The sequence below is a fragment of the Nansenia antarctica genome (genome assembly GCF_963989245.1).
Source record: "Nansenia antarctica genome assembly, chromosome: 8".
NCBI lineage: Eukaryota > Metazoa > Chordata > Actinopteri > Argentiniformes > Microstomatidae > Nansenia > Nansenia antarctica.
The window spans coordinates 16,070,204-16,079,792 of record NC_137678.1 but is presented as its reverse complement, the minus strand read 5'-3'; the positions used below and the strand labels follow the sequence as shown (position 1 = coordinate 16,079,792).

The 9,589-nt window shown below is 40.7% G+C and overlaps 1 protein-coding gene across 1 annotated transcript in view; it reads left to right on the top strand.

Moving 5' to 3' along the window:
- Window positions 1–42: 42 nt before the first annotated feature.
- LOC308163925 (testis-expressed protein 11-like) overlaps window positions 43–9,589 on the top strand; it is a gene marked incomplete at both ends in the record, with an annotated part of 19,671 nt that continues 10,124 nt past the window's right edge. The window contains 5 exons of the mRNA XM_080538099.1: window positions 43–88; window positions 7,858–7,964; window positions 8,937–9,021; window positions 9,372–9,451; window positions 9,549–9,589. The exon at window positions 9,549–9,589 is cut by the window's right edge and continues 40 nt beyond it. Of these exons, the coding sequence (XP_080394225.1) occupies window positions 43–88; window positions 7,858–7,964; window positions 8,937–9,021; window positions 9,372–9,451; window positions 9,549–9,589 (359 nt within the window). The remainder of the gene's footprint in view (window positions 89–7,857; window positions 7,965–8,936; window positions 9,022–9,371; window positions 9,452–9,548) is intronic.

Genomic DNA, 9,589 nt, shown 5'->3' with positions numbered 1-9,589 from the left:
TTTATTATTTATATTTTACCCACTGTGCCTGTACACTGGGAAATGAACATCCTGACAGGTTACCTCACCTGTCTACAGGTTACCACAGGTAACCTCACCTGTCTACAGGTTACCACAGGTTACCTCACCTGTCTACAGGTTACCACAGGAGGCCACACAGGTGTTAGCTTGTTAACTAGCTAGCTTTATAAGAAGCTTGTTTGTTTTTGTTAGCTGACTTAGCGTGGTTTTGTTTGTTGTGTTGTTCACAAGTTATTGTGTGTGTCTGTGTGTGTGTGTGTGTTTACTACACTAGCCAAACAAGTGTTAGCTTATTAGCTAGCAGAGCTGCCAAGTCTCACGCAATCACCGTGAGACTCACGCATTTCAACCAGTTCTCACGCTCTCACGCCGCATCTCTATTTCTCACGGCGAGAAATAACAATTTGTTTTACGGGACTTGAGTTTCGTGGCATCTTTCTGCACGCGCGTTAACTTGAGTCTGCAATCGAAGCGGCAGGCGAGCGCTGATGGAAGAACCTGTGTTCACGCGAGCTGTAAGAACGTAGCAAGCAGTGTTGCCAGATTGGGCTACTTTTGGTCACACTGGACGGGTGGATTCGGCAGCTTTTAGACTGGTTGGGCTGGACATTGTCAATTCCATCTGGCAACCGTGGTAGCAAAATACGTGCATACATTACAACATTGTATCTGGTAGCCTACTGGACTGGGTTGCACCAATTTGGCGTAAGTCATTACTAAATGCAGGCATGCAGTAGTTACTAAGCCCCTAGTTGTTACTAGCTAGTTTCAAACTAGTTGTTTACTAATTTCGGTTGCACCACGCCAATCTTTTGCCAATCTTAGCTAGTAAATACTCAGTTTTGGTAACAGTTTTTTGTTTCTCTACTGTAACATAACCAGGTACATTAATAATAATTGTTAAAGGAGCATAGTCTACTACTTGCTACTGAGATGCTAACCCGACGGATTGTCCGGTTGACGCGCCGTGCGTCCTAAATTTGATGTGTTGCTGTTGGTTATATAAGATCCGTAGTCGTTGGTTTGCTGCATAATAAACATTTATTGTGTTACTATGTGCCATCAATGGCTTAATCACTGGTACAAACAATAACAAACTTAGCGCCCTTGCGGTCAAACCTATTTGCCCTTCCGGGGTCAACACCTGACGACAACAACAACAAATGTGCTACCTGATATACACCTGCCACATACAGCTGCGCGACATTAGCCTGCGTACTGCGTAGCCTGCCCTGCCCTGAAGAAGAAGTGATCTCAATCAGTGCCTGACTTGCAAAATTGTAAGGATGGATATCCCAAAGTTTTTTTCAACAAAACAAGCGCCAAGAACTGTTGCAGCAGCAGTATCAGCAGCTGACAACAATGACATCACCAGCAGTGATGACATAGATGATGTTTCAGGTTTGTGAATCTTATTAGAAAGGTGACTGACTCACTGACACTACTTTTCCGGTTTGCTAATGCTAGCTGGCTATCATAACATAACGTTATGTTATAATGAAAATGAAACATAGCAAGGTACTGTTACGGTACATGGTAAGAAATCAAACAAACATGGTAAGAAATCAAACAAAGGATAATACTCCACTAAAGTGAATAACAGGCTGATAGTCTTTGATATCTGCACTCTGGTTGACTGAGTAACAAGTGAAAAAGAATGAATGAATGAATGAATGAATGGTCTTTATTGTCATTTATATAGTACAGGTACCAAACAACGAAATTTGGGAGGGGGGGCTCCCCTGGTGCTAGGAAAAAAAACTAAAAACAAGAAGGGAAAAGAGCTGGTTTACATAAATAAAGGCTATGTACACTATCCACTATACTATACTATACAAATAAAACACTGTGCTGTACTCTATGCTATGCTATACCTATTCTAACATTTCCTATCTCTGAACCTTATGTACCCGAGGGTTGTCATATTGCACATAGTGTTATTTCACATTCATTTAAAGTGTCGCAGTTTGCAGGTTTGAAATGTTCACAGTTGTGTTTCAGTATTTCACTTGATTTCAATCTAGTAACGTTAATGTTACAGCTAGTAAACATGGAGTAACCACATTAAGTATGCCCTTATGGTAGTATGTATGTATACAGAACATGACTCAAATCTATCCTAAGATGTAATGCTAACTAACTAAGTTTGTTTAATGTCCCAGGGGGGATTTGATTTCACAGTACTATACACAGGCCAACAATACATGTAATATATCGTCATATAACACAGGACAAGACTCTAAATACAATATAAGTGGTGAGCACAGAGTCTGCCCTGATATACATACTGTAACATAACTAGCCTCAGCCCATCAATTATGTAATTCTATTCAAATATAAATGATGGTGACTGACGTGTGTGTGTGTGTGTGTGTGTGTTTACTGTCGATTTTGTAATACAGGTCAGCTGCTATCCAATGGCGCGTTCTGGCCTGCAGGGGGAGCTACGTGTGCTGACCTCCCTCTGTGCCCAGAACCACCACAATTAGTTTGCTTCATTAAAGGGTGTGAATGTATATGTGTTCTCCAGTGCCTTTTGTCCGCTTTAAGGTGGTGGTAAGTTGAAGGTTGAAGGCACATTATATTCTCCCTCTGGGCTAAGCCCCGGATCTCCTACAATCCTAAATCCGCCCCTGATTTAAACCCAGTACAGCCTAATGTTAGACCTTATCTTGTCTGGGGCCACGTCACAGGTGGAGGTAACATAAACAATCATTGTCATATCTGATAGAAGGTATCGCTACAAACACTTAGAATAAATATTTGCTGATTTTATTTATAACCTTGGAGACAGGATATGGAGCTTTTTATATCAATGTAAATAACCCCTCCGTGAGCCCTCTGTCCCTTAGCAGCGCCCCGTGTTGTGTGGATGTGCTGCAGACTGTTTTCCTTAATCGCTGCAACAAATGTGTTTGGCAGCTCTCTGTGGCAGGTACTGTACTGGGCCCTGGACAGTCTGGACGGATTGTATGGCAGCTGCTGGACTGAAGGAATCAGGTGTGGTGCTGAGGCACAGACATGTACATTTCAAGCCTGCAAACTGTGACACTTTAAATGACGTGAAAAAATACTGTTGTGCAATATGACAACCCTAGTCGACTATCTGTACAGTATAGTACAGTGGATTGTGTACATAGCCTTTATTTATGTAAACCAGCTCATTCCCTTCTTGTGATTTTTTTAAGTTTTTTTTTTTTCCCTTTCCTAACACCAGGGGAGCCACCCCTCCTAAATTTCGTTGTTTGGTACCTGTACTGTAGCAATGACAATAAAGTCCATTCATTCATTCATAAATAAGAACATCCTGCCTCACCTTTCCGCCCGTATCAGAACTCAGGACCCAACAATTTGAGGGCTTGAACGTCAGCGGATCCAAAAATGGGCTGTGTTCCATCATGGTCAATTAACTGATAGGTGAGGAGGCCCACCGCGGCCCATTCTGGTCTGTGAAGAACAGCACTCTTCCTTCCCCTGCAGTGGGAACATGGTGATATGGTACATGAGAACATGGGAAACAATTGATAAAGGTGGAGTTGTGGGAGGCATGCCATTATCAGTGTCAGTGTGCGTTTCTGCGCTCATTTACACGATGATGACTTGAACCAGTCATTTTGTAGAATGTGCTGTAACAGTCCACACCAGCTAGATCTATGGGAGGAATTTATCCTGAACATGGCACTATGGAACAGTAAATGGCAAAATGTTGCCATAAAAGAAATAATATAGAGGCTACATGAGAAACAGAGGGCTATTCCGTTTACGGTTATTCAACCCTAGGATCATTCATCAAATTCATCAAATCTATTATTCAAAGTATTTCATTATGACTTTTTATGGCTTAATTGTCTAAAAAAGAAATTACAGTTACAATTACAGTACCCTGCGTAAGTAATGGGACAGTAAAGCATTTTTTGGAGGGGGGATTTGAAATCAAACAATTGTTATGTGGTGAAAGTAGATTATCAGCTTTTATCTGATGGTATTTGTGTATATATTGTTTCCACCAATCAGAAATTACAAAAATGTCTATGCATAATCCCATTATTTCAAGGTACCCAAAAGTGATGGGGCAATTAGCTTGACAGGTGATTCTGGTTCATTAGGTGTGTTCCGTCTAATTGTGCAGTCATAAGAGAGCTCTCAATGGCTGCGTTCGTAAATTCGCTCTGAGAGCGCCAAAGTGTACACTGGGTTCAACGTCATAAAGGGACCACGTAATTTGTTTGGAGAAGAGGCATTCCATGAGTGGTAATCAGATTTCCAGAGCGTATTTACAAACGCAGCAAATGTCTTGTATTGATTCTAGGCTTTGCCTTTGGAGTCGGCTATTGGTGTCTGTCAACATGAAGGCCAAAAAGACATACGTGATATTCAGGGAAGCCATTATGAGGCAGACATATCAGAAACCTAGCCAAAACCTTAAACATAGAAACAACAACAGTTTGATTAAAAGGAAAGAAAGCACTGGTGAGATCAGAAATGGCAAACCCCCTGGTAAGCCAATGAAAAGACTACTGTGGAAGACCAAATAATTATTCACAATGGCCAGGTCATGGTTTTCTAAAAAGTATCTAAATGAGGCTGCAAAGTTATGGGAAAAGGTCTAAAAGGTCTGAAAGTGGAAAGATGAAACAAAGATGTACTAGAGTGATGGCAAGAGTAAGTGTGAAGGAAAAAAGGAACTGCCACAGCATACCACCTCATCTGTCAAATATGGTGGAGACACATTTTTCCTCATGTACAGTACATCCTCTTCCTCTAATATTGAACAGAGGAAAGTTTTGCAGTGTTGCAATAAGGAATTCCACAGAAATGATCTCAACTGATGCAAGGGCTTTTAGTTCTGTTAAGGGAAGGAATATTGTAAAAAGAAGCAATAATTACTGTCTTTTCTGCGCAGAATAAATATTGGGACACATCTCACTGTGAAGAAAACGGGGAGAGAGGAAGAGGCTCTATACATAACTGACTTTGTGGAACACTGAAAAACAAATGTCTTTCAAAATTGTATCCATGTACAGTAAGAAACCAGGCAAGTAGCCTATATTTGTGTGGTCATATGCCGTGCCCCATTCCACCTAATGTGACCCTCTCAGTGCTGTACTGTATGATATGTTAATTTGTATGATCAGTCCTCAGAGCTGGGCACATTCCCCTTGGGCCAGGAGGACAGCTAGATAAGACTCCAGCTGGAACAATTGCTGGAAGCTGAGAGCTGAAAGGAGTAGGTTTTAAGACGTTTTATTTTAGAATCTGGTGTTCAAAACACAATACGAGGCGCTGACCCACTCTATACAAGCAGCTTGCGGTCTTTCCTCTGGTTCAACAATAAGGTCTTAGTAAAAGGAACAGTACTATAGCAACAAAGACTTTCTTCAAGGAGGAGGCCCTGCCCTGACCGGTGACCAAGGGACCATGGTGGATATGGAGTGTAAACGATATGTCTCTTTCAAAAGCCCCTTTCTCACACAGTGGCACTGAGGTTCTGGGAAGTCTATTGATGTATGCAGGAGTTTACTTACATATTATCCAAGAAGGATCATGTTCAGTGGTTTGTTTTTGATTGCTGCTCATAACAATTGTCCTAAATGTAGGGTTATGGTTAAGGCTAGGGTTAAGGTTAATGTTAAGGGTAAGGTGTGTATGGGAATTGGTTATTGACAATAACAAACTATTCATCCCCAAGGCCCCAGGTTTAAAATACACCATCTTGTGGCCGCATGTTCATATTGCACCAAAGGTTATCATTGGAAATAGGAGAGAATCATTTTTATTTATTTTTTTACAAAATCAGTACAGATCTCTAGAAACAGCAATCGCATTTCTTCACTTAAATTGAAAGCTAGCTCTCAAATGTTACTGACATGTTTCTACATATTTCTACATAATTTGAACAAGACCTATGGCACCTCTAGGGTCATCTAGAGGCCTAATTTGTTTATTCTTTATTTATTCATTCATCCTGTATACTTATGGGAAAAAAGTACAAAGACTTGCTATGTCCTTTATGAGATACTCTACTTAAAGTCATATTAAAACTAGCCAACTTTAGGCAGCTAGATTGCAACTCAAGAGATCAACTATTATCTGGTATTGTTCATATTTCATTAAACAGATCCTGACAGTGGCGGCTGGTAATGATACTGAGTGGGGGGGCTAATAAATCCATTAGGCCTAGGGTCTATACCAGGGGTGGGCAATTCATTTTCACAATGGGCCACATGAGAAACCGGGACTATTGTGGAGGGCCGGACCAGTAGGCTGAACTTAATTCTGCTCAATTACTTTTATCACTTTATAAAAAGCAGTAAATTATATGGTTTTGACTAGCTTCTACTGGTAAGAATACATGTTACGATAAGGCTATGAAAATGTGGAGTAGGTCAAATATAGAAGAGCAAGAGGACTCATTTAAACACAGGGAAGTAAATGCAGCTATAGTTTTGACCTTTTGCAACATCAGTTTGTGCCTATTATTTATTAACATTACATACATACAACATTACGAGTCACAGTGTAGTATTTCTACCTTCTGAAATGATGGCTAAGACTGGTGATATCAAGCGAAAGGTTCTTTATATACAAATCTGCTGACATACACTTTCTTTTTCAATAAAACAAGCTATTAGATATTCACTTTCAATTCAATGTACAATTCACATTTCTCAAAAACAACAAACTGTCAACTTATATGACGTCTTTCTACAAGACATTCTGGAACCTGCAGACTTTTATTCTGAAACTTTTTTCCCCCGGACTTTTATTCTGAAACTTTAGTTTTTTTCTTCTCATATTTATTGTAAAAGATAGGGGGGCTTAGCCCTGCTAGCCCATTGATACCAGCCATCCCTGGATCCTGATTTTCATGAAATCAGAAATAGTAAAGCAAACATTCCGTATGAAATCTCTTGGAAGCTACAATTTTCAAAAAGTGGGTGGGACATGGCAGGCAGGGTTGCCAGATGGGGCGGGCTACCGCCGAATGGGATACTGTTGATCACACTGGGCCGGGAAATAAGCTTTTGGGCGGGTTGCGCTGGATAAATAGCATTTAGGCGGTATCAATAATGTCAGTGCCTGACAGTTACAAAAACACACACCCTAGTAGCTACATACAATGTTTTTGTTTTTATTTTATTTTATTTTTTACAAACATCATTGGCTACAGACATACAGTTTAGTGGCAGGAGATGGGCACCTGCCCAATAGTAATTAAACAAATAATAAATAAATAAAATTCTGACAAGAAATGGTGGATTTAGCGGTTTTTAGACTGTAGTTAGGATGGAAAGTGTCAATCCCATCTGGCAACCCTGCACTCACGTCACCTTCGCCTTTCACCACAGACTTGCTAGCTTTGTAGCTCCGTTTCTATTTTTTTAAAAGATGGAGAGCATTGTATCAAACGTGAAATGTGAGTTGCTTAACTATTTATACTCAATATTTTCTTCTCAATAAGCTCAATTAATTTAACCAGATATCAACGAAAGAGTAAGCTAGCCGTGGCTAACTAACGACACCGGCTACTGTAGCTAGCTGACGTACCGTGTTAGCCTGCTGTGCTAGCACTGACCACTGGGCTCCTCATTGTTGACTCGCCAGTAAAGTGTCAAGTTTAACACATATTTAGTGTATTTATAAGCCATGCCTTCCTTCGAAATCAGCTAGTAAGTAATTATTTAGAGGCACAGCAATGTGCTCTGCCTTAAATCAACCACGTCCTGTGGCGACCACCATTATTCTGTCCATCATTTCTAACGGAATGTGTCTGTTGTCATTGTTTCTCTGTTATAATGGTTTCTCATGATCGCTCTTCTGTTTGTGTTATTAAAGGTCTCACAGAGCACCTGCTGCACAAACAGCAAGCTAACACAGATGAAGTCATTGAGAAGCTGTATTGTGAAACGGCAGTGTTCTTCCCAGAACCACTGGATCCTCAGGTACGTGTATTGGTGTATATTAGAATTAATTAATTTGGTTAAACCATATAAAGGTGCCCATATGTGACTGTTGTGCATGCCTGATTGTATAACTGGAGGTCAGTCATTTCAGTGAATAGGATGAATTTCGCCCCTCCAATAAGTGAAGTAGACTAATTCTAAATGTGCATTAATCTGGCTTTAGACCTGGACATAGCACAGTCTCAGGTGTTAGATGGTGAACTCAGAAAGAAAAAAAATCTGGGGAAAATGTGTTGAACTGAAATTGGTGCTGAATGACTAATTGCTGAAAAAAACAAGAATAATTTGAAACCGCTTTTAGTTTTGGTGAACCTCACTGGTACACCTCATTACACCTCACTGGTACACCTCACTGGTACACCTCACTGGTACACCTCACTGGTACACCTCACTGGTACACCTCACTGGTACACCTCATTACACCTCACTGGTACACCTCATTACACCTCACTGGTACACCTCACTGGTACACCTCATTACACCTCACTGGTACACCTCACTGGTACACCTTACTGGTACACCTCATTACACCTCACTGGTACACCTCACTGGTACACCTTACTGGTACACCTCATTACACCTCACTGGTACACCTCATTACACCTCACTGGTACACCTCATTACACCTCACTGGTACACCTCACTGGTACACCTCACTGGTACACCTCACTGGTACACCTCACTGGTACACCTCACTGGTACCCCTCACCAGTACACCTCATCGGTACACCTCACCGGTACAACTCACTGCTCAAATGTTGATGTTGAATGTTGAATATGTTTCTTTGTTGAAATCTGTGATTGTTTTTCCTGATTGTGTTTTAAAATGTTTTGAAAATGTTTTATTAAAATGTTTGTAACTGTTGTAAATAATGTGCATTCAGGGCTCCCTCGTAAAAGAGTCCTTGGTTTCAATGGAAAATAAAGGTTACAAAATTAAATTGTTTTCAGCTTGAAGAGAGCGCCATCCAGCTGTGGAATTGGGCAGTTACCAAACGTGTGGGTACAGCCATAAATGAAGAGCAGAAAGCAAAAGGTAACAATGACGATGGCCACTCCATGTATCTGCAAGATGTAGCATCTGGAAGTCTTACAGATGATCTGGATTTAGCCACTAAGACATGTTATTATTACTTATTCGTTTTACCCATCTGAACAAGCATGTGCGAATTAAACTACTGGAATGGAATGGAATGGACTTTATTTGTCATTGCTACATTACATGTAACACGCTCACATAAATCATACTAAATAATTATGAGCAGATCGCATAATGCAATTTTTACAATTATTATTAATATGGTTAATTACAGTCAATCACGTGATCCGTGCCATCCAATCACAGCTATTCTCCCTCTATCTGTCTTGCTCCCTCTATCTTGTCAGTGCGTCATGTAGCGTGCCGACTCCTGTACTCCTGTGAACCAGAGAATCCAACAGAGGGCAGTATTCGCAAACAGATCCTGGTTAGTGGAACATCTCACGACCATGAACTCAATCACTGCAGAGCCATTGGCTGTGATGATTACTCTCAAATACTGACATTTTCACCTTTCCTTCCAGATGGCCAGCAAGACAGGAAGAACCTGGCTGGACTGTAAGAA